Raw genomic sequence first — 25,859 nt, 5'->3', positions numbered from 1 at the left:
AGGTTTCCTCACTTGAATCTCTAAAAAAAAAACCCAAATAAACAACAACCGTAGTGCCACACAACATTTTAATGGCAAACTGTAGCTCTGTAACAACAGAGGAGAACAACCACTAACAAAGGATCTTCCACAGTAATTAAAAAAGCTTTATAATTGGCTTTTAAATGCACCTGTTGCACTTTGCCATTCACATTTGTGTGTGTGCAGCAGACATTGAACTGCAGCAGTCAATTCATTCTGTTTTGCTGGAAATAAAAAAAAAATAATAATTAGAAATGCAAATTGTTGCGCTTGCAAAAGTGTAAAGAATTAATTAAACACAAACATACACAGCAAATTAATTAGTTAGACAACAACAGCTGCTGTACAGAATAATTTGCCTCAGAAATATTGACAGCTTTAAAGCAACAAAGTGTCAGCCTTTAAAACACAGTTAATCAAATTCATTATGTGGGACACCATGACACTCAGTGGCTATTTTATAATCTTGTTATTATAATGCCAATCATATATATATATATTTTTTTTTATAGAATCAGAGAAAATGGAATGAGACACCTCACATCCCTCATTATGAAATGTATCCAGTATGTCCAAATCACCCCCAGCAGGTGAAACAGCGCTGATTTTATGGCGCTAATAAGGTGATACATGAGCAGAGCCTGAACCTGTCTTTTCCAGGGCCGATCTTGACATAATATTACGCCGAGAAAATATGGTTTTGCGCTCTCAAAAAGCATACTGGGGGTATTCACAGGGGAATGAAAAGCAATTTTGTCAGAGGCAATCTGATGCCAACTCCCCTTTATAATGACTGAAGAAAATTAATCATCACAAATAATATTCCAGTGTCAGCCATTCAAGAGCTTTTTAATAGAATTTTTATTATTCATGTCTCGTGGTACACATCAACTAGTCCGTTCTGCAACATTTCAGAAATCAATTCAATATCATCTTCATGTAGGCTGTCATCTCGCCTGCCAGCGCAGCAATTCATCTCGCAGACAAATACTTTTAGCAAACAAACGGCGAGAAACGTCGAGGAACAGCGACAATGTCCCCACCAGCACAACTGGCGCTTGAAGATAGGATAAAAGTCTCATAATGTGCACTATCATTAGGGAGAAAATAATAATAATAATAAAAAGGGAGTAGTTTACTATCAGAGGGTGATGTGCTGTTTTTCTCGTCCCATAACACTCACTCGCGGTGCTTGCTCAGAAATATTGTCACTTACGATTCCTTTTCCCCGTGATAAAGGTTTTGCAAATGTGCCTTTGTTGTTGTTTATTATTATTGTTAACAAGCATATGCGCTAGGTTTAATTCAATAAACAAATAAAAACATATCTCATTGGTTTGTGCATCTGTAGCAAACTGGCTGCTTCCAGCTTCTCAAATGTGATATATTTTCTGCTTTTTCTCACTCATCCGTGATAATAAACTGAATATTTTTATGTTATTGAGCAAAATAAAATATTTGAAGAGGTCATCTTGGACCCTGAGAAAAGGCGATAGTGACTTTTTTAATGCTGTTTTATATACTAAGAGGTAAATCTATTAATAGATTAAGATATCGATATCAACAATGAGGTTTTATTTTACGCGCTACCTTTCAAAACAAGCAAAGGCGAGCGTTAACACGTTGACGTATGTACCAAGATTTAAATCCTGTCAGAGGTTTATTTTACAACCTTTCATCGCGTTGGTGAATTTTTTATTTTTTTCTTCCCAGCTTCTTATGATGCCCTTGGAGATAAGACATGGGACAAGGACATCACAAGTTTAATATTTTCAAAAATAGATAAATAATTCATAAATATACTGTCTTTCAGGACATGGAGGAGAGTGGATAAAAGAGAGAGGGGTCAGAAAGGAACGCCAAATGTTGATTCAGCCTTCTCGCCGTAACCTTCGCCTTCCCCCCTCTCTCCTCTCCAGAGGTGAAATTTAAGCAAATCCGTCATTTTTCCAGGACAAGGACGTTACTTTGGACCTTTGAAGAATCTACAAATCAATTCTCTCCTCATTTTCTTTCTTTGGTTTCGACACGACAGCACCGAGCTTCTTTTGTACATCGGTTGTGATTGGACCCCCAAACACCATATTGCTTTAACATATAGTTTATAGAGGTGAGGTGTTGCTCCGAGGAATACTGACTATCATACATAAAGCAGACCCCGGGTCGTTGGGAAGAAAAGGAGGGAGATGATTCAGCCCATGGGAACAGTGTTGAGTTTTACACCTATGGACGATCCACACTGACGGATCTTTTATGGCTTCTGATGTCCTACAAACAAACATTAAAAACAAGGTTTCAGAAGAGTCTGAAGACACTTGCTGTTTGCTTTCAGCCTGATGGTTAACATTTGCTATGTCGATTAAAAAAACAAACATTTGAGGTGTAACAAGCTCTGGGAAACTAATGACATCCAGTCCTTCATAACGTCCTCCAACGTCCTTAATTAATGCACGGGAGAAAGGGAGTGTTTAGTTCTTGCTATGAAAGGTAGCGAGTAAGAAGCAGCAGATCATTATTATAAACTATTATCAGGACATGAATGTGAAGTGTTTCATTGAATGGGGTATTCAAAGCAACAGCTCAGTCAGATTCTTAGAATTATGTTCCTTTATTTAAACATCAAAATTATTTATTTTGAAAATCTGTTGCATTTTCTTAAGAGGTGGACATATTCACTGATGACACCCGTTTGTTTATGGACTATGGCTCAATTTTGGCATTTTGGCCATTTTCTGATTTCTATACAATCTGACTACTTTGTTTGCCCCCTGCTGGCTATTAGAAAGAATTCAAGACAACATAATAATTTCTATTTTTCTGAATTGAAATATGTTTTATATTCTTGTTTAAGTCCAGAAAGTGAACCCTGAACTTAACTAGACAAAGGAGCCGCATGTGAGAATGCAAATCTCCAAATAATTTGAAGGATGAAACGTCTGAGGGTGAAATTCACAGGAAGAGGCCGACGAAAATGTCTACCTGGATAGACGAGATTAGGGAATTTATGTTGGTAAGGACTGAAATTCAAGCTACGGCAAGAGACTCTGGCTACATGACTGCCATGTCCCGCCTCCTGCATGCCGCCTCCCCTCGCCTTAAAGAAACACACTCTAGTAGGTGCAAACATGTCAGACACGGACAATCTTCCGTCGTGTGTGAAAGGGAAACTCAGTTTACATCAGAAAAATGGCTCCATAGTTTCTAGCCCTCTCCCTGTTAGAGCCTTCTTTGAAATGTTTATGTATATGCACGGCGTGGCACCATGTTGTACCATTAGGGTCATATTAACGCATGTTGTGTTGTATTTGTGTCATGTTGTATATGTTGTTTTTTATGGGGGCAGCATGGGCGAAGTGCCCCAAGACAAATTTCCCACCTTGTTGGACAATAAAATCTTAATCTTAAACAGCTGTAATTTCACCCGACACAAATGCTTGTAGGCTGAAGAGTCTCTTTAACCAAACAGCTCCACCCTGTCAAGTCCTCTTAAGTAATTAAGTTATCTTAAGTGGAAACAAATTCATCAGCTTAGCTAAAAGTTTTTCTTGACACAAATGGCTGGGAAGACGAGGTGAAGTCATTAGCTCGCCGATTGAGTCATTCGTGGCCTATGAGGTGTTTAGTGGCAGACAGCTCATCTGGGACCAATGATGTGTTTGTCAAAAGGGAGCAGGATGAAAACGTTGCAGTACACCCGAGAGCCCGTCATGGCTGATGGGGGGCAAATTGTCCAAAGACAAGAGCTGTCTGTCTTTGATGAACTTTGTTATCACAGCTTCAGTGAACAACACACTTAGAGTGTTTCCTGCAACATGAAACAGTTAGAAAAGTATCTAACCAGAGAAAAAGAAAAAAAAAACTCTTCCCGTGTCATAAAACCATATAACTTTGAATGAATATACGGTGTCCTATGGAAAGTCATCCAGCCATATGCTACTTTGTGGGAAAAAATGACAGAGCAGCATGATTTTGGCGACAAACAACAGCTGGCCGTGCATACATAAAGGTCTACACGTCCACTCGGCGTATTCCAGATAGACGGATTGCAACAGTAAATCTTTAAAACATCTGAGGGGGGACGATTTTCAAAATTCACCTTCAGAGATCAACCTTGCAGAGCCGAGAGAAAGGGTCGAAATCAAACTCATCATCGGCGGACGCTGAATGCCATGGAAGGTGTGCTGCACAAGTGACCATTAGAGTGGCGGTCTGCAGGGTCCACAAAGGCTATCTGACCTGGCTTTGAAACGACAAGGAACTCCATTTGGGTGATGTATCAAGGGAAGCAGACAGAGTAATACAATAGAAGGAGAATGGAATAGCGGACCCACCGGGCTGACTGACAGCAAGACAGAACTGGGATAAGTGAAGTGTGCAAGGAGGGGTGGTGATGGGGGGGCGTTTCACCAACGATAGTAGCTCAGGGTCATTCGCAGGGTCCGTTACCAAAAGGGCCGTGGCGTGCTTCAACCAACAGCGATGGAGTGAGCTCACCCGTGCTCCCCAGCGCACTGGTAATTCTCTCAAATGTCACATCAAAATGGATCTCATTTTGGGTAAAAAAAGGACACGACTCTCCATTGCGGTTGTGGGGGGACCCGCGTCGGATTGTACCTGAACTCTAAAAACACGGCAGCAAAGGAAGTGTTTGGAGGGGCAAGTGCTGCACATTTATGTCATTTCAATTAAAAAAAAAAAGAAAAATCTTCACAGTTATAGATCACAGATGGTGGGTGAAAAAAATATCTCTGATCTTTTTACTGGAACAGAGATAAATTGAAAATTCTTTAATGTTTGAACCAAAGGCTGCAGGTTTTTTTTTTTTTTTTTGAGGCAGGGGAAAAAGGGGGCAATATTGTGGTCTCAGACACATTTCCTATTCTTATTCATTAGAGAGAGAATCATATAAATAAATAAAATATGTTGTCTCGTAGTCACTCATCCCCCCAAGGGAACATGGAAGCCCCAGTAATCACATATGGCACAATAGCTCGCCCATAATCCCCTTTATTTTTATTTTCATGATGTCACTCTCTTTAAGCCCCTTGCTTTATGAGTCGCAAACAGAGTGGAGAGGGGAGGAGAGGGGGGAGCGCAGAGGAGAGGAAAAAGCAAGGGAGGGGTGAAAACAAATGATGTGGATCCCTCATTGTTCTTTCTCTATGCCCTCATTCCAGTCAGGGTAATAAGAGAACATTGTGATTTACTGTCAGTGAAGCGCAAGAGTGCATCAGAGAGAATCCACTGCGGCAGGGGCCATTAAAATAGATTTAACTTCCCACAGTATTAGGCCAGATGTCTACACTTCTATTATATTTCAATCAGCCATGACCTTGGTCTCCATATGATGAGAAAGATCACTGGGAGAGAGGGAACGAGAGAGTGAAAATACACGCCGAAAACCAATAGAAATATCAAACTACTTAGTCCCACTAAATCCATCTGCTCCACTGTGCAGCAAATACAGAGAGATGCTGGGACAGAAATAGAGCCACGGTTTCAAGTTCTCTTAAAAGAGTGTATGAATCATTGAGTGCACTCTCGCTTGTTGATAACTTGGTGTTTTTTTTATTTCTTTTTGGGGGTGGGGGTTGTGGGGGGGATAGTGCTGCTTTTCCGCAGGGGTAGACATTTGAGGAGGGGCCAAGGGAGTACACCAAAAAGAGTGGGACAGTGGGTTGTTGTGATGTTCTTTTAAAACGTTGCTGGAGATCAATACGTTCATTTTCTTCGAACAAGAGAAATGTTGACGCGTCACATTATCACAGATCTTTCATAGTTGCCTCTAAATATTTCCTCTCTCTGCTGTTTACTCACCAATATCGCTCCGTTCTCTATAAATCTTTGATAGAATGTTTTTTTGTAGAAGCTCCTTAGTCTGCAGCAGGATTTCCATCCATTTCAGCTCGGTGAAAGCAGAGCAGAGGTCAGACCATGTTCTAGTTCAGAGGCTGATGGTAATTGGACTTATTGGCTGACATGGACTGACCTACATAATGAACCACCAATCCTTGGTTACAACTGTAACTTCCCATCCCCTCCTAGCATGGGCGTGTGTGTTGTGATGTTCTCTGATGTTCCTCCAGCATTGTTTTTTTTTTCAGACATGTATGCCCCAGTGTTGGTTTTGGAGTTTTTTTTCAGCCTGACTTCATGCTACTGAAATTGTACGCTCTCTTGAAATTTAAATACACACCGTGCAAAATGTATCTCCACTTCATTTCTCGCGACCTTGCCAGCGGCTCCGTGCGGCCTCAAAGAGGGAGTGAAAATGTGTGTTGGCGTTCTCAGACCCTCAATTTTTTATTTTTCATCCTTTGTCTCAAATGTCCCCCTAACTTTTTCCTCGCAGGGAGAGGATGCAAAGGGAAAGAGGATAGAAAGAGAAACGCTCTCACTGAAGTATATGGAGGGGGGGGGGGGGGGGGTATTGTGAAGTGAGCAGAGTTTTGGTGAGTCACTGTTAAGTAACAGTGTCTTTTCACATCAGCATCGCCCACATTGAGTGTGCATTGCCAATGTGTACTGAGGTGTCTGAGAGAGAGAGAGAGAGAGAGAGAGAGAGAGAGAGAGAGAGAGAGAGAATATTGCTTGATTGAATAAACATCATCATGTCAATTGTTTGTTACAGACTTATCCTTCTTTCCTCTTTCTGAAATTAAATGGTGCACTTTTTGGTAAAATCAAATATTTATACCACCTTAGCTATATGCTATACATATATATATATGTATATATATATATATATAAAACTCAATCTTCTGGACACCAAGTCACTTATATTTTGAAAATAAAAGCTCCATTGACCCTGAGCTCAAGTGAATGGGAGTGGGAAACGAAGTATGAATTGTGTACGAAGTTAATTTGATGTGTTCGAGCCATACTTTCAGGTCAAGGAAGGAGGAGAAAGATGGAGGATAAGGGAGAGAGAGAGAGAGAGAGAGAGAGAGAGAGAGAGAGAGAGAGAGAGAATCCAACAATTGGGGTTTCTATTCTAATCTCGACTATCAGCCACTGTTCTCTTGCAGCCGGCCAAATCGATAGAGACACACGGCTCAGCAAGACACCTAGAAGCAGAAAACTCAGAGAGGCACAGACAGGATGAAATCCGCTGGTTCTCTGAAGACCAGTTGCCCCCTAAATGTTCTCTCCTGCACAGGAACACAATGCAAAGGGAGTTGAGGAGACGCACAAAATTGCTTCCTGCCACTGGTGTGTTTTCTCTGTCAAACTTCATCCCTAACCAGCTATTTCTCTGAATCTGCCCTCTTTTTCTGCCTCTAATTTTCCCTAATCTATCATATGCAAGTACATACACATACTTATAGGACATTCTTCGACGTGGACTGATTATAGGGTGAGAAGAAGTCAGCCAAAACACACAGAAATATACATGGAGGTACCAGTCTGCACAATCGCTCAAACAGATCAGCCCCGATATGAATCTAAATGAAGAACGCTAATTGTCCTTTTTACAAAATTAGAATACATGTGGGGGAGAGGTTGGAGGCGGACATTTTGGTTTTCGGCTGTGATCATTCTTGTGCAGCGATTACAGTGCTGCACAAATCCACGCTGCAGTCAGCATTATTTGGCATGCATGTGCGTGATAGCATTATAATCGGCCATTTTCGCCTCTTTATTCAGCTTGAAACTATGTTCAAGTTGCCTGTTTGGGAGAAAGGGTTATTTTGCCCTCAGTCTTGACTTTCATGTCTGCAATAAGAATCACTGGAACACATTTATGCTGAGAAATATCACATCCCCATTCTTATCAGACAGCCCTGAGTGGCTGAGTTGTTTTCATAATAATCAGCAGTCAATGATCACTCATCAGACCTGCATGTATTTGAATCAATGATAAATATTTTTATTGTTTTAGGCTTCTGGAACAAGTCCATTCGAGCGATTCATATTCTGTATGAACTCACATGAACATTCTCAGTCAATCAGGATAATGGAGACGTTTAATAATCTTTAATTCAACAAACTATCCCCTCTGTAGCTTTGTGTGTGGGCGGACATAAACAACGCTGGCTGATCAACCAAATTACACTCGCACATTTTTGCATATAGGCTGAAACCTCAACAGATGAACCGAATGGACAACATCAATATGAAAACGTCTGGGAGCTCCATATGTGCGGCGTATCTTGTGCAGAAAGCTGTAGCGTATTCAAAGCCTTGAAAACATCTTGTTTGAATGGACAGATTGTGTCCAAGCGTACAGTAAACGGCCCCTTTAAAGCTGTTTCTGATTAGCGGTTTTTCTCCTTTTAAAAGCCCAGAGATGTTATGTGTAACGCAATCTCCCGGCTGTGTCAGACTGCTACCTCAGTGCATACGCTGTGGAAGACCCCAGACCTGCAAACAAAGGAGTCTCTGTTCTGGCTACATGCACCTTTTTCACAGGCACACATCATGTAAAGGCTCGGGGTGGGCATCTCAACGCGGTGTTAAAACGCACATTAAGGAATAGAGGCTCCTTCTCTGGCAATATGTTCAACCGGTAAGGTGTATCTCCAACCGAAGAATAAAAGTCTTACTGCAGTGCCGTTTTACAAACATCCATCCATCCAGCCATTATATGTAACTGCTAATAACAGCTAAATAAAAATGAGAAATACATACAAATAAAATATAAACATACACAGAATGTGCATGCATTGAGTACATTCACACAGTAATCACCAGTTCAAATGGATGCAGATCTTTTTATGAACACGTAATTTGTCTGATTTAACTTGGAAAGTGAGTGCTATGTGACAAACCGCTGCTAATGCATACAATTAAGCATCAATTAAGAAATTATTGACTCACAAGCAGAATGAGTCAAGAGTGATGGGTTTTGTATGATGCATAAAGAAAATGCACACATTCCTTGGATGTGGTGGCTTTGAAGATAGTTATATGTATGTTAACCTCTTCCGTCCCTGGTTAACCATTGCAAATGCATGGATTCAACCCAAGTATCCAGATATGACGAGGATCCTAAATTACAAGGAGATACACATAAATGTATGCACAAGACAACTAGAATGTAAACACCACTTATTTGCCATTTGAGCAACTATGCAAACCTTTAATTTAAGAGCGAAAGCGTCTTTTCTACCTCTTTCAAATTCCAAATTGAATATGTTGTTAAGAAAAATCGGTTGCCAAACAGTGAACTGTGTGTTCGGAGGGCTATTCAGGACTGGTGTGTAAGCTCCTACTTGACGGCGCTGACAGAGCATCAACTGCAACTGGCATGTTTTGAAAAGCCCAAATTGCCTTATCCACTAAGAAGGTATTTGTTGACTCAACACTGCAAACCTGGAATCGGTATCGATGATTGACACGTGACCGCTGCAGCAGAGGAACTACAAAGCTGGACATTTATCCCAATTAGTACACACCCATGTACGCACGCAGAATGACATAATTAGGGCAGACAAGGAAATGTGGCTAACAACGATGGACCTCATACTCTGTGATGTGTGCTATAAGTAGACAATAAGCTGCTAAAGCTCCCACTCGACCCCTCATTATAGTCAGTCAATCCTGACATCAAAGGGAAGACAACCTTATGGCTATAGGATGACGGTGTGTGTGTGTGTGAGTGTGTGTGCGTGCGAGTTTATGAGAGTGTGTGTATGGGTTTATGAGCGTATATCAGTGTGTGTCTACGTGCACATACATATGTTCTTGTTCATCAATCTTTGCATGGAGCAATTTAAGTTTTACACCCTAAGAGTAAGCACATTTTTTGAAAGTGAGGGCATTTTGGCTTCAAAGGGCTGCTTGAGGCTTTTCAGATGGTTTTGAGGTTAATGTTATAATTATTATTTTAAAGGGTCAGTTCATACAAATGAGGGGAAAAAGGCTCTTTGGGGTAGGTAGGTAGCTCCAGTTAACAGTTTAGAGCAAGGTTTCTAGCGTGCACTCAGGGTGCTCCAACCACGAATGCATGACATTGTTTCAAATATTTATTATTTAGATAGTTTGAGATTTTTTTTTTTTTTGAGAAAGCAATTCTCTACCCAGTGAAAAAAAAAACCCTTCAACGCATTATTCAGGCGAAAATGTGGTCTAAAAATCTGCAGTCCCGAAAACCGATGATTTTATTGAACAATGGGCTTTTTCCTGCTCCAAACTATCATTATTATATTGGCCTGTAAAAATCCACTATGGGTCGACCTCTACTCTCACATACACATAACCAAAACTTTCTGCATGGCCTCACACACCGCTCAGCGGAGTGAGAAAGTATTATTTCTGTACATTTTGTGAACTCACCCTTTAAGGTTGTTATCCCCATGTTTAGGGGTATGGGGATCTATAACAGGCAGTTTGTACAGTATGTGAGTGAAACTAACTGAAATTGAGGATGTCTTCTTGCACGTGTGCTCATGACTTATGAATAACTTTGTGTCAGAGAATGTGTCACTTCCTATTACGGTATGACTGTGTGAGAGCATGTGTGTGTGTGTGTGTGTGGCCCCAGCGTCCTCGGCATTCTGGCCTCGCCCCGTGACTCTCTGTCAGTATTTGGCAAGGCACTAATTGACGAGGAGCCTCCACCTCGTCATGTTTTGTCAGAACATGAAGGCCCTCGCTGCTGGATCAACAAACCCCCGAGCTCGAAATTCTGCCATATGTCCGGCCATGTGTTCCCATCAAGCAGCTGGGAGCACTCAGCGCCGCGCTCGTCTAACTCTGGGACTGTTTGACTGGGACGGCGGCGGTCCGGACTGGGACAAGTACATCAATGAACCTGGAGCGGTGACATGTTAGTGCTGGTGAGTGTTAGTGACATAGCACTAACGCTGTCAGCGTTGATGGTTTAATCCCCCTTGATATGAAAGATATATGTTATGTTAAAGTGCTTTGGATAACATCATCTATCAAGCCGGACATTTTGTGGACGTTAAGGGATACTTTGGCTTATGAGGAATTACTGTAAGTGTTTTTTTCCTACTTAGCAAGAGAGGGTCAAAGCCGTGGACGCCTTTTTTTAGAGTGATACGCCGATTTCAGGGCTTAATACTGCTGTTATAAAGATCTTTCCAGAAAGCTTGGCGATCAAATGTTCTGACAAACTGCACCTTTTTATATTTACATTTCAGATACCTGACAAAAACTGCCAACCAGGAGCCACCTTAATGCTGTCACTTAGTTCATCTGGCCATAAAACAGTAATGCAGTCGAGATCCACCTTGGTCACAAAATGAGATGCTGTGTGGCAAAAAGCAAACTAAAAACCTGCATATAGTGACTTTAAGACCCAGTGTGGATGCTTTAGGGTCGATTTACTGACAGAAACAGAATATAATAACTGTTTAATCACCTGAAACTAGGATTCATTGCATTTTCGTTAGCTCAGTCCGCCATGTTGCACCGCCATGTTTCTACAGTAGCCCAGAACGGACAAACCAAAGTCTCTAGAGAGAGCCTTCTGTGTTTTTTACATTTCTGAAGGTCACTGTAGGTCCCTGGCAAGCTTTGAGAGTGAGGGGTAAGCGGAGGGGTATTCAGTTGGTTGCAACCTTCAAACTCACCACTAGAAGCCACTAAAACCTACATGTTATCACGTTAAAAAAGGTCTATGCTAACATGCTGATGTTAAGCAGCTATGCTGATCATTGTGATTGCTAGCATGCTAAAACATTGCTAAGTCGTACAACAGATAGAGTACAGTTGATGGTGGCAGTAAAAAACAAACAAAGTCAAACTACAGGTGGCGCTACAAGAAAAGATAGTGGAAGTTGTCAGTTGTCTTCATCTTCTGGGGACCATGAATGTCTGTAGGGCCTAGTTCAACTCAATCACTTCTAGTTCTAGTACTGCTGTAGCTCCTCAGAATTCCCACCACGGAGAAATGTGTGAAGTCGCCGATTTCCAATTCAACAATGAAATTCTATCACATCAAACATCTAATCCAGTTCACATACAGTCAGTGTGGCAGAAACGATTTGTTCCGAATGCATTTTCTTTGTAGCAGTCTTATCTTTCATCATCTTTTAAGAAACGTATCACTTGGCTAATGAGGCTTTTCAGATTCCCTCTGTTTTACCATGGAGGTCAATGGGAATATGTAATTGAACATGTCGTACCCACAGACGTTAATAGTGGAAGGCATTCGCACGCTACTGTGACTTGTGATTTTTCCACTCTCTTTGAAAATGGAGCTATTTTGTAGTTTCACCACTGTCTCAATTTTCAACCAACCTCTTCAGTTAATGGACTCCTTCACTGGCAAACATTTATTATTTTCCAACACTTACCAAAACATAGAATTCTCTATAAACTCTTCTTGTTAAATCCTGACAGCTGCAAAACTGAGGCTAATAACACAGCTGCTTCTGCAGATATTTATTTATACAAGTCTGTGTGGGTTTGTGGGAAAATATGTGGGCTGCCTTACCTGGTTTGGTGACCGAAACTCTTGGTTATTGTCATTCATGTACATGGTGTCACCATCAAACTGTGGAGAGAAACAAAAAGGAGAAATAAATATGGTGTGCAAGAGGAGGTTTGAGAAGAAAAGGGGAGGGGAGGGGAGGGGAGGGGAGGAGGGGGCCGCAGAGGTGGCGGGAAGAGGAAAAGCTCTTTACGGGTGGCCTGAAGTGTGAGACTAATGACTTTGTCACTTTGGTTAAACCTCGTGGTGGCATGGCAGCGTGGGTAATTACTGCTCGTCAGCGGGTCGGTAATTAGGCTACATGAGCACAGTGACGGGAGATGGGCTTTTCCCTGTGGGCTCCGCTGTGTGTCTGAGAGAGAATGAGTGTGACTGAAACTGTGACTGCGTACAGTGGTAAAGGGTGTGTGTGTATGTTATATTTGAGACTGTGTGTGTGTGTGTGTGTGTGCACACGCTCTGCACAGTGGGACATGCTGTGTCTTCAGGATTGAGCTAATAAGGCATTGAAAGATCACTCGCCGCGGATGCCAAAACACTGTTTGACACGACAAATGACTCTTGACCCCCCCAAGGGTGCTGAGAAACAACACCAGGTCACCAGTTGAGCGCTGCATGCAACATGCCAGCTCTGATATCTAGTGTTGGGAAGCTTAAAGGTCTGAAGAGAAATCAGCTTTGAGTGGGCTATATATGAGGGGAGGAGGGGGGGGGGGGGGGAACAATATTCTGTTTTTAGCTACAGAGAAAATTAGATTCTGCTCCACAAATGGCTCAGCAACTGAACCTGGCCGGTGTCAAGGTGACTGAGGAAAAGCTGCCATGTTAAGAAGAGCTGCGTTGTGAAATGCTCTTGGCTTTCAAAGACAGCGAGCCTTTTCATACCACGCGTGCAGCAAACGGAACAAACCTTGACTGGACTGGATTGTAGCGTCGGCGAACACAAACAGACAACCCCACGTGTCACAGAAAGCCTCCTTTTTGTTTGTTGACTAAGGTAATTATTTGTGAGTGATATCAACGCACAGGAGACGCTGGAAAGGAGAGCAACATGATCAAACTAGACAGCATTCCACCTCAAATTCCTAAGATGTGAAGATATGAAGGGGGCTTTTCATTTGGGGTGGTCCGCTTTGTGCCTATGGAGAAAGCGACCGAAGGCTTGAAAGATAAACAAACGCTAGATATGAGTGAATGCAAATGGATCATGAGGTATACCTGCTCAAAACAATAACTAGGTAGACTAATGGACGGAAATGGGCCGAATTCCTCGGGGGGTGAAATCTAATATCTACACTATAGACGGGAAGAAAAAAGTCGAAGTAGCTAAATGAGCATGAGAGTGGTGAGAAAGAGAAATTACTGTACATTATTGCAGGAGAACAGCCGGGGGAGCGAGTGCCCGCCTCAGGGCAATGGTTGGTTAACGATGCATATCATGGAAGCCCTTGTGAGGATTCACTTGGTTATTCTAATGATTGCATTTACATTCCACCACAAACCCAAACACGAAACGGAGACAAGCATTTAAACACCGTTCGCACCTTCGCACGATTCCTCCAAAAGCTCTACACACACAAAACGACACGTTTATCCCAAGTGAAACTGAATGCCGACTAATTGGCGCTTCCTGCTGGAGTTAAATGTGCTAATTTGCTTAATTAATCATGGCGGCATGCATCAGCTGACTGAACCGCAGCACAAAAAAAAAAAAGTGACTCACCGAGAAGGCCGACGTGGTGTTGACCTTGGTGACATATCTGCAATAAACTCCCTATTCCTCACATGAAAGCCTCTTGTCCTCGCCTAACTGAGCAATTTCATTCCATTGAAATCCACTTTGATATCGCCGGTGCTGCGAAGCCGTTGCACAGCATCTTTGGGAGAAGATTCTCTCGGGTGAAAAGAGAGCACAGTCGATGAATAACCACAAAAATTGCTGCTAGATCTCGTATTTTGGCTTATTTTCGCAAACTGAAATTCTTCCACGCAAAGCCTCGTCCCAGTTTCTTTCATCTCTGATGGAAACGATGCATGTCGGACAATGCTCATTGCCACCAATTACATCTAATATAATATTCACCCAAAAAGGCCAAAGACAGCCTGGAAAGGTCAGCCATTTTGTGCTTCAACATGGCTGCCCATATATTGCAATGTAAGGCTGTTTCCCCCCCCTGCTCTTCTCTCAATAGCTCTCCTTTGCACTGCCTCGCTCTCCCACTTAAAATGCCAATTTATCCTCGGCTCAATGCTATCAGCTCTGCCATTACTCAACATTTACTGCAGAAATCATCTTCTCCTTCTTTGTTGTTCCCTTTCTCTCTCTCATTTTCCCCTCACTCTTTTCTCTCCATCTCTTCTCCACCCCTCTCTCTCTCTCTCTGTGTTACAACCTCCCTCTCCTTCTCCCTCCCTACCTCTCCATTTCCCCATCTTTTCCACCGTTTCTTCAGCGGGCCCTCGCTTTCTCATCGGCAGTCTAATTGGGCATTCTGCCTGAGACAAGGGCCTCATTAAGCAGTAATTACACACATGTTGTTTTCGGCAAACATCTCTATTTGGATTGCTTTGCATGGTAATTGTTCAGCAGGGACCACTGCTCGCGATGTTTCCCTCCGTGACACACGTGGTGCTGGGAGAGAGGAATAAAAACATGGAGATGAAGGCTAGAGCTGTGGAGGGGGGGGGGGGGGGTGAGAATAGAGAAAAATAGTAATAATAGGTTGTAAAAATGAGACAAATTGAGAAATAAAGAATGCATACACGAGAGAGAAGGAGGATGAGTCGCAGGGAGGCAGGAGAGAGAGACGGGGGTAAAAAGGATGAAGGCACTGCTGAGGCAGTAAATGGAGAAAGACAATGAGTAAATGACAAAGAAATAGGTAGACAGATGCGGTGTGAGAAGAAAATGAGGTGGAGCGGCAGAGAGAGAATGAAAAAAGAAAAAACAGACATGGAGGAGGAGTAAATGAGGAAGAAAAGTGAGAAGACAGTGAAAGGAAGAGAGAGAGAGAGAGAGAGAGAGAGAGAGAGAGAGAGAGAGAGAGAGAGAGAGAGTCCCAGAACTAGGTCATGCCTTGCAATCATCGACAAAGCTGAGCGTTTCAAAAATAATGAAGCCACAAGGTGGAAGTAATGCTAACTAGCATATCCAGGGAAAACATGTAATATTTACACAGTGCTAATGGTGCGATGCGATGCCGGCATCGTTTCATCTCGGAGTGCACGGGTGAGATGGCTGATGGCAGGATCGGAGGCAAAATTACTGACTGCACTGTAGATTGTTGTTGATTGATGGACAATTCAAATAAGCTCCTCATAAAGCCTTCATAGCAACATCTGCTTGTGGGGGGGGGGGGGGGGGGGGGGGATGAACCGGCTCGTGTGTAAAGCCATGATTGTCCGTCCAGTCATTAGAGAGAGAAATGACGTTCCAGTGATGGAAAAAAAAAATACTTTTGTTGACGGACAGGAAGCAAAATAAAAATAATATTTAACTTACAAAACTGGACCTAATGATTTGAAGCACATAAACACCACAGTAACCTATTTTATGTAACTGATTATATTATTAACTAAACTACAATTCAGGTTTATTTATCTCAAGCTTCTCTCAAAAGAGCTTTGCATGTGGTGGAACCAGTATTTCCATTTAATAATTACTTCTTCTTTTCTATAAAAAGTTAGTTATCACTTACTCTACTGCTGATTACGATTTTACATACAAAACATGATGTATGAAATATGATGCATTGTTATAGACTAAACGCGTTAAAAGTTTATAAATATGTTTAAAATCTACTTCGGCCAGTTGCAACATGAACATGCTTCTTTATATAAATAATACACACCCTGAAGGAGGCAATCCTCTTACCAAAGATATCTTTACAGTATTATTACATCATGCCATTACTGCACTACTGTTCATACAGTAAAGTACAATATATGAGTTTAAAAAAAGCAATTTTACTACAAGTACATTCAAGTACTGCAACATATGTAGAAGAGTAACAAAAAAAGAAAATAAAAACATACAGAATCATACAAAAAGAACCACCACAACAAACTTTTAGAACTTTTACATTTATAAAAGGGAATCTATAAGCAGAATGTGTAATACTTGTGACTTTAAAAGCCTTTGCCAGTGCACCAAGTCTCTAAAAATAATTCTCTCACCGAGCGGAATTAATAAGCCCAGAACAGTACACAGCCATTCTGTGAAGAAAGGGGTGTGGTGGTGGTGGAGGGGGTGCTCATGCAATATGTATGCCTGTTTGAGCACCCTTCTTCATCATCTTCCATTTCTCTTCTTTTTTTTTTTTTTACATTTCTCTCCCTCTACCTCGTCCTCTGTTCAATTAAGCAGTGGGAGAGACCTAACAAACCCCAACCTGAGACAATGTGTGCCACTGAATTTTGATGTTCCCCAACTTGCCACTGCTGGTTCAAAGCCAGGAGAGAGGAGGAGACAGACAGACAGACAGACAGACAGGCAGACAGACAGACAGACAGACAGACAGACAGACAGACAGACAGACAGACTTGTGTGCACACAGACACTTAAAAACAGAGGAAGAGTGAAAGACAAAGAGGCAGAGAGAGAGAGAGAGGAAAGAAAGAAAGCTGGGGTAGATATATATTTCAGAGTTGCACAGCCGATGGAGAAAGAAAGAAAGAGGGAGAGACGAGAGGCTATAGTAACAATTCTGGTGTTGCACCACGCCCCAAGCAAACAATGAACATGGGCAAACAATGAACATGGCAGACACACACACACATATACACAAACATACACACACAAAGCCCATAAAAAGCGCAGCCTGTGGCCATGGCGACACATGCTCTGTTGTCGTTAGATAAGGGAAACAGGGCCTCTTCCTGGGTGTGAGAGTTTGATCCTGCACACTCACACACACACACACACACACACACACACACACACACACACACACACACACACACACACACACACACACACACACACACACACACACACACACACACACAGACACACACAAACTACATGTGCACATTCTGCAGCTAGGCACTAGGGTCACATCCACCAACGCCCAGCATCTTTATGTAGCCTCACCTTTATCTGCCGCATAGCTCATTTTCATATGCAAAAGAGCAGGTTTTGTTTATCTGGACACAGTGTGCTCCGGTCAGTGGCACGATCAGATATCGACAAGATACACAGAGCAGCCTCCTCGTATCTCTCGGAGGGATTTTGATGGAATTCTGTTTGGAATTTCCTGGCCTTGTGCCATCCAAGAAAGTATTCACTTAGAGGAATTGGAAAACATGAATCGGCGCAGCGTTGCATTTCTTTCCTCAAAGGCCCCGTATCAAAAGTGTTAAAAGGGGATCTGCATTACCTCTCATACCCGATTCTGCTCAAGAATTTTTTTGTTTTATTGTCAGTGATGGAGCGATCCATCAGCTCACATCTAATGAGCATCAGCTCTTGTTTGTTATGTTAAGGTCTTTAAAGCATTCCGCAGTGAAACAATACACACACACACACACACACACTCACGAAATACAAAGCGCCAGAAACGGCTTGGAAAAATCCCCAAACTTTTTTTTTTCACAAAAGACATAATGCAGGTTCCATCGTTTCCGGCTTCACCTATACCTTGTGATGTGTAAAAATAAAACGGCAGGCTGAAGCTCTCATTCATCCACTTTTTGTTGCACCGGAGCAACCACAAAACAGAAGTAACAGTCAACAGCAGAGATGGAAGGAGAGATAGAGAAAGGCTGTGTGTGTGTGTGTGTGTGTGTGTGTAGAGAGGCCAGGTGGGGAGGGCTTGTTTCCAGTATGAACTCGGGTTCACTGTGAGTTAGTGAGCTCGCAACAAGATAAAGATCTAAACGGCACGGGCGACATATGTGAACTCACACCATGTTAAGAGCGATCACAGGTCAATAGCTTGAATTTCTTTTTTTTCATTTTGTTTTTCAATTATTTATAATTAAAATAATTTCATAAAGCAATCATTTCAAATAATGTCATGGTTTCTGTTAAAGGCAAAAGAAAAATAACAGATGTCATGAGTTTCTATCTCAGATGACGTCATCGACGACAATGTCCTGTAAGGTGTCCTAAAAACACCTAATTCAATCTCAGAAACAAGCGGCGATGTTTGCAGACAATTAGCTCGAAGACATTGTATGTCATACATGTCATACAATCTTGCTAAAAATAAAATGAATGTCACCAACCTGCCTGCTTATTATCTAACTGCAACGTTGCTCAGTGTTTGTTCTGGTAGTTCTGTTAGCTGTTTCCAGACGGTGGGGGATCTACTCATTTTTTTGGGCCAATTCATGGAAATATATTTCACTTTTAACTTTTCATCCTTTGTTAAAACAGCTATAATCAATATTTTTGTGGATCACTCACGTATCACATTTAACATTTAGTTCTCAGAGGAGCCTTTTAGCATCTTTCGGGCTCATTGGTTTTGGTTTTCTGTTACTGCACCTTTACTAGTTTAGTTAGTTTAGTCATCTGTGGTGTTTTCTGCCACAGCAGGCAGCTGTAAAAGGGGGGTGAATAGACTTAACATTCATCATGTTTCCAGAGACATGAATACTCATGTTGTTCTATATCTGCACAACGTGTACATATACAACCGTTTGTCAAATTAACTTAAAAGGTGGTGACGTCAGTACTTTTAGAGAAAATCTATCCAGGTGCAGCTTTGGGGTCTTTTCTGCCTGTTGAACTGGATAAAACACAACCGCACTGTAAACGTATAGCTTGATTGTGTAGTAAAAATCAGTCCGTCTGTGCGGTAACTCCAGCGAAGAGCTAAAGAGAGCGAATTATGGAATTAAGCTGAGGGGACTTCTGCTAAAAATGTGCCTTTTTCATGGTGTAATATATCTGCAACCAGACGGAAGCGGAGCGAAAAGTGTGCCATGTGCGAGTGCATGTGCAAAACTGAAAAAATATGTCAGACCAAAGTGCTACCCACACAGCCTCCCTCATCCTGCCGCGGTGGCCTTCAACGGCCTGCCTGCTAACCGATGCTGTGAAATGCCATCGTAGCATCAAAAACAGTGGCATCACATGCAATTAGCAAGTAGCCCCAGCAGGTGCAGTGTGGTGCCGCACTTAATACGTAAATTATATGGAGGTGAGAACGCGTGTGCGAGTACTTTTGCACGTTAGGCTGTCTGTGTGCACAACATGCAGCGTTGGTACAGTAGGCGCACGTCTCTCGGCGAGTCGATGTCGGTGAGGTTTCTCTGGCAGGAGGAGAGGATGCAGAGCACAAGCCACTTTTAACTGACTGGGGTAAACAGCGATGAGAGAAGATAAAGGGCAGAGTGAATGTCACGTTACCCCACCCCTTTGTCTCTGCTCACCGCAGCATCAGATAACTGCAGCAGGGGGAAAAAAGGCTGGTTTCCTCTAACATATAATTGGTTATCTTATTGCAATCTACTACTCTCTTGCCTCTGCACAGAATAAAGTATGGAAGAGCAAAGGCAGAAGATGAAGAAGAAAAACAAGGCTGTTCTGGCAGTTCCTAAAATAATGTATTATGTTCATAGGAAACTCAACAGTCTATTGCTATTGGTTGTCTTCTGTGTGTTGGATTGAGTCTTTCACATGCACAACCAGGCATGGTTGTTAACATGCAGCATTGAACATACAGTTATAGAAGGTGAGAAGGAGGTGTTGTTGTAATTGTTGCTGATAATCAGGTTGTGGTGTGTTCACTTTCAAACACCCAAAACAAATCATAGAACTTGTAACACACACAGTTTACTAAACAGAGACATGCGCATTATTATTATCAGTTTAATAGCTAATCAGTGTAGCTTTAACAAAAGATATGAAACTTACAGGAAGTAACATTGCAACATCTGATTCTGATCTTTTTTTTTTCAGGAAGTCTGCTTCTATGTGTTATATATGGGCACAATTTATAACGCCTCTGTAAAGAAAATAAATATATTGCAGTAATTTATTAATCATTAAATAAAATCTCTTGTAAAGATTAACTCTAAAGATGTTAATGGTGCTTTCGGTTTCAGACTTAATTTGTCACCCGACTCTAACAACTATAGGGGTGTATTTCTCACCTCGACTCTTTTCACACGTATGCTGTTGCAATTAAGAAACATAACTCTTGACATCGTCTGTGAATTCCCATAAGTGGGCCTATTTCTTAATGCAAATTTATGTAATATTTGCGTAGTGTGGTGGAAAACATAATTAGTTTTTTTCTAAGGTGTGAAGAACATGAACGGATTAGAGATGTTTCATGAGTCTCTACACGAAGAGCAAGTTCATCACAACTCTATATATCCTCTGTTTGGAGCCTCCAAAATACCACTGGGCCCAGGTCAGTAGCTTGAGGTGCACCTTTCCAAATCAATTGGCTGACAGAAAAGAAGAGGGTTCAGAAAATGTGGGGATTGGCTACTGTATCTCACCACAGCAGTGGGCAGTCTTTTCCTAGCTGGACTGATGCCTGGAGGGTGGGCAGTGTGGAGCCTAACCCCTCGTTCACCCACACTGTACCGGGCCTGTGGTGAGGGAGAGAGACAGGGAGAGAGACAGAGAGAGAGAGAGAGAGAGAGAGAGAGAGAGAGAGAGAGAGAGAGAGAGAGAAGAGACAGAGAAGACAAAAGCGGGGAAGGAAATGAGATGGTGGGGCTTTAGATTGTGAGATACAAGCAGGGCATTTTGTAAAGGAATATGTCAAGCCCCCCCGTCACCCACCCCTCCCACCCCCAACACTCCCTTCTGAACCTTTCCCTCCTCCTCCATTTCTGTGGTTGCTCTGCTCTTCCTCTTATGCCCAGCACACGCGTACAGGGGGAGGAGTAATGACATGAGACCTACACAGTGACTCTGTGCAGCGCCCTGCTAGGGGAAGAATGGAGGTTAATGAGCTGACAACCCCTCCACCCCGGACACGCCTCCTCCCCATGCCCTCCTCCCTACTCGCACACACTGACGAGCATATAACAAACCCCCCTACAAAACAGCGGGGCTGAAAGCTGGCGCTGAGCCAAGGATCTGGAGACTTTTGGAGTATCACAACTGGATTTAGACGACATGTACTTTAATAATTAGTAATCTAATATAACCTACAATATATAAATATGACCTGATCAGCACAAATGATCACAAAGTGCATTGCATAACTTCAGGAACACTAGTGGCCCAATGAAGCTGAAATGCTCACCAGAAACCAAAGTTTTGGAAGGTTGAAAAAAAAGGGGAGGGTTCAAAAGTGAGTCGCACCATGTTGTTCAAATCAAAAGGATGTCATTTTCAAAGTATTATAACAAGTCTGACTGATTTCCCTTGTTATGTTTCAACTGAAGTGGAACCTTTGACCTACTGGTGGCACTGATGATAAACAAGGTAATAACCAATAACCCAATCATTAGGCGTCATGCTCTGGGGACCTGAGTGTTTGTACCAAATGTCAATCTGTTCAACATTTTTTTTCCCCTTAACCAAATCATTTTTCGAAAACAAAAAAGGCCAGTCAGACGGATGCACCACTACATAACACTGTCACCCTAGAGTCACGCTGCTAGGATGGCTCGAAAAAAGCAGACAAACAGCCCAACCACAAATGTCAGCATCTTAACAAACACTCTGCAACTATACACAACAGTTGACCTGTTGAGGACAAACAGCTCTTGTTCCTAGACCACAGACCATGGTACTTAACATATAATGCTATTATGGTGTATACAGTGCTGTGAATAACCAAAAAGACTCACGTGGTGGCATGTGGGTGTGCAAGATGTGAACTAAAACCTCAGTGGCCTTTATGTTGCATCACCGGAAAACCAACAAGTAAAGGTGACAATGTGCATCTGTGCTGCAGAATGCACAGACACACATAAAAGACAGAGAGAAGCTTTCAGCATGTAAAAACGTAGTTAAGTGCAAGTTAATAGTAAAGAAATTACTAACACGTTATGATACTTATTCATCACATGCTGACACTTCGTGATAACCTTTGTGAATTCGAACAAAAACACTTTAGGCAACGCATCCACTTAGTTAGGTTTAAGAAAAACATCATTGTTGGGTTTAAAATAAGTAAAATCTAAACAAACACATGTACGTAATTTAACTTTGTACACTTTTGGACTCGGACACCAGGCTCCTGCTTGAAAGTCCTGTGCTTGTTTCGGTCTTCATGCTACGTCATCACACTCCCAGACCATTTTCTCTGAGCATCTATAAACAAGGCCGATGGGTTTAAAAGTCTGATGCGTCTCGTGCAGACGCTAAAGCACGCCTTGTGCGTGGTTATCAGACGCAGAGGGGTGTGACAACGCATGAGGCTGAAATTGCATTTGCATGAGCCATTCAGAGGTTAAATAAACAAACGCAGGTGCACACAACACTGACATGAGGCAGATTTGTTTTCATTTGCCAATGAGACATCCCAAGACTGCTGGTGGTTAATCTGGTTATTATAAGCCCTTAGCTCCATACTGGCCTGCTGCACGCCTAGTTGAAAGCTTCATCACACCCTCCGCACCCAGCCTTGGGAGCCTGCTCCTGTAGTCCAGTCGAAGGGAAATGCTTTCAAAAGTGGAGCAGAAGATATTCAATTTCTTTTAAATAAAATATCAATGGTATCCTGCTGCAATAGCCAATGTGCCTTAATTTCCTCAAATAGAGCAAGAAAATGTAAAAAACATGAGGGTAAAATAACATCTTTCATAACATAAAAGAATATTACCGAAAGCAGAATTGATAATGGTGCAGAAAAACACTTATACAGGGCATGAAAACAATGGAAGATGGATGATTAGTCATTAGTGTCCATTGTGAATCTTTTCCAGTGAGTAATTTGTGGGTAGGCTTGTGCATTTTTAATATTCTTAAACTGAAGAGCCCTAAGAACACAAACTCCATAAAATAATAACATGCATTTCACCTTAGCACTACCCGAGCCTCTCAATTATTTACCACTAATGAATTGCCTCGGGCAATATTCTTCCTAAGTACAATATCAACCATCCCAGAGAGGCTGAATCAGCTCGCTCAAATACTTAAATACATTTGCTCAATTATGCTCACTGTCCCCAATATGAAAGAGACAAGGATGTACAAGCGCTCTCCTGCTGTTTCATACCGTCTGTTTTGGCCTTGATAGTGCAAGAAAATCCCCGCATGTACAACTCTTACAATTCACAATGATTAATTGACTAAATGTTTTCATATAAAAATTAACGATACGGTTCCTGACTTTTTTTTTTTTTTTACATCTGGGTTGTGGGAGGACACAATAAGAGGATGTGTGCTGCTGTTGTGGCGTCTGGACTCAGTAACACAACAGAACTGCAGGTCAGGTGTCCGGCATCCACTGGGCTTTGCTTTCAGGGGCCCTGAGAGCAGAGGGAGGTGTGTCATCACCACCTCCTCCCAACACAAGTAACCAACAAGTAGGAAAAAGGATGGACCTAGGCAGTAAGAGTATGTGATGATACACGATGTCAGCGTGGTACAATTCTGCCAATAATGGAGCCATCAAACAGAAACAGTGTTGAGTGCTGCAGTCGCCTATATATTTCAAAACAAAGTCCCTGCTAAGTGCAAGAAACTGCAGAATAACCTTCAGTATATAAACTCATCACCTAAGTGAATGTAAATAGATTCTGCCATCTGTTATCTTTATTTATAGGGGACATCTTCATACTGGGGAGAAAGTGTGCTTATTATGCTCTACTACCTTCCAAAACAAAGTCCTTTGTACTTCATTATTTAACTTTCTCCCTTCCAACCCTTCCCCCCCCCAAAAAAAACACATGTGAATTTATCACATGTTAAGTAATTCACATGCTTTTCAGACATACGAGAAATATAAAACACCACATGTGACAATGATTCCATCGATAGAAATGTGTGGTTTTCTTATGTTTTACATGTAAAATATCATATTTCATGCATGACAAAAAGCTAGTTGGCAAAGATGATTCTCACTTTATCATTTACTACTATCAACTATAGATGGATACGTGCTTCTGTGTCTTGTTTTGGTCGATTTTTTTACATACTAGCGCATGTGCAAGTGTTCATAAATGCGCACATTTTTTTTTAAATCTGCAGTCCATTCACTGAAACCAACTAAACATACAGCTCTATTTCTATGAATGACACCGTTACCACCGTTAGAAAAATTCCCAAACCACGATCCCTCTGCTATACAGAGCGATCCGACTAGCATTAGTCGATTCCATGCTATCCAGCTGTAATCATCACGCTTTGGCTGCAACTACACCAGAGAAATATTTAAGTGCAAAGGATCCCGTTCCTAGACAGCTGGTTGTAAATTCCTATCAGGGAATAAAAAAAAATTAAAAAAATCAGGGAGGGAGGGAGAGTTTGAAAGAAAACATATACTATTTTCATTTCAACTGCTTTAGGGATTAAGGCTCAAGGCTCTAGAAAAAAAACTGCATTAAAATAATCCACCATTTGCATGTTTTATCTCACAAAGGAGGCTCACATAGACACACATACACACCAACCCCCACTCTCCCCCACTCGCTCTCTCCCTTCTTTCCCTTCGTCCCCTCCCCCATTGTGGGTGAGCACACACACACACACACACACAGACACGCTCATACGCACGTCACACATATACACACACTGTCATCATTAAACACACACAAACACACACACACACACACACCGAGATCAACCTGCTGCCATCTGCTCTATGCGCTCTGTACAATCCTCGCAGAATACATTATTCACTACAATACATCACATCACATTCCCTCAATGTCACAGCCTTGTGCTGGAGAAGAGTGTGTGTGTGTGTGTGTGTGTGTGAGAGAGAGAGAGAGAGAGAGAGAGAGAGAGAGAGAGAGAGAGAGAGAGAGAGAGAGAGAGAGCAGAGAGAGACACGATGGGGGAAGTGAGGAGAGTAGCTATTGTACTCTGAAGAGAGAGAGAGAGGAAGAGAGAGAGAGGGGGGGAGAGAGAAAGAGAGAGGGGGTGGGGTGGGGGTTGTTACAATTAAAGACAGTTTGATTTTGCTTTTTAGTGAGACAAGGTTTTCAGCGAAACTTGCTCCAGTTAGACTAGATTAAAAAAATGAAAGTGAAGTATAAGTGTGTCCGAGAGGGAGGGGGGGGGGGGAGAGAGAGAGAGAGAGAGATGGCAGAATTGAATATTGAACATACACTATAAGTTCTTTATTTATGCAAGTGTTTTTTCAAGTGTTAGGGACGAGGCTGATGTCATTTGATGTTTTTCAATAAAACCCAACAATGTGTTAATAGCTCAATACTTTCCAAATTCCCTACTCCGTCTGTGGCACCATTTGTTTCCCTCTGTAAAAAAAGAATGGGTCACAAACATAGTTTCATTTATTTATTTTTCCAAAAAGCTTCTCTAATCAATGTTTTCAACGATGGATTAAAA

The 25,859-nt window shown here is 42.0% G+C and overlaps 1 protein-coding gene across 2 annotated transcripts in view; it reads right to left on the bottom strand.

Annotated features, from left to right (window-relative positions):
• LOC311016857 (thymocyte selection-associated high mobility group box protein TOX-like) overlaps positions 1 to 25,859 on the bottom strand; it is a 69,788-nt gene that overhangs the window by 22,821 nt on the left and 21,108 nt on the right. The window contains exons 2-3 of one of the 2 annotated variants that reach the window (XM_084014850.1): positions 20,882 to 20,974; positions 12,428 to 12,487 (exon numbers count right to left, since the gene is read on the bottom strand). In XM_084014850.1, the coding sequence (XP_083870976.1) occupies positions 12,428 to 12,487; positions 20,882 to 20,974 (153 nt within the window). The remainder of the gene's footprint in view (positions 1 to 12,427; positions 12,488 to 20,881; positions 20,975 to 25,859) is intronic. The other variant, XM_084014851.1, reaches the window with a different exon arrangement.

Source organism: Eutrigla gurnardus (assembly GCF_963514095.1).
Source record: "Eutrigla gurnardus genome assembly, chromosome: 8".
Classification (NCBI taxonomy): Eukaryota; Metazoa; Chordata; class Actinopteri; order Perciformes; family Triglidae; genus Eutrigla; species Eutrigla gurnardus.
Note: the sequence above shows the minus strand (reverse complement) of the source record. Positions and strands in the feature narration are given on the sequence as shown.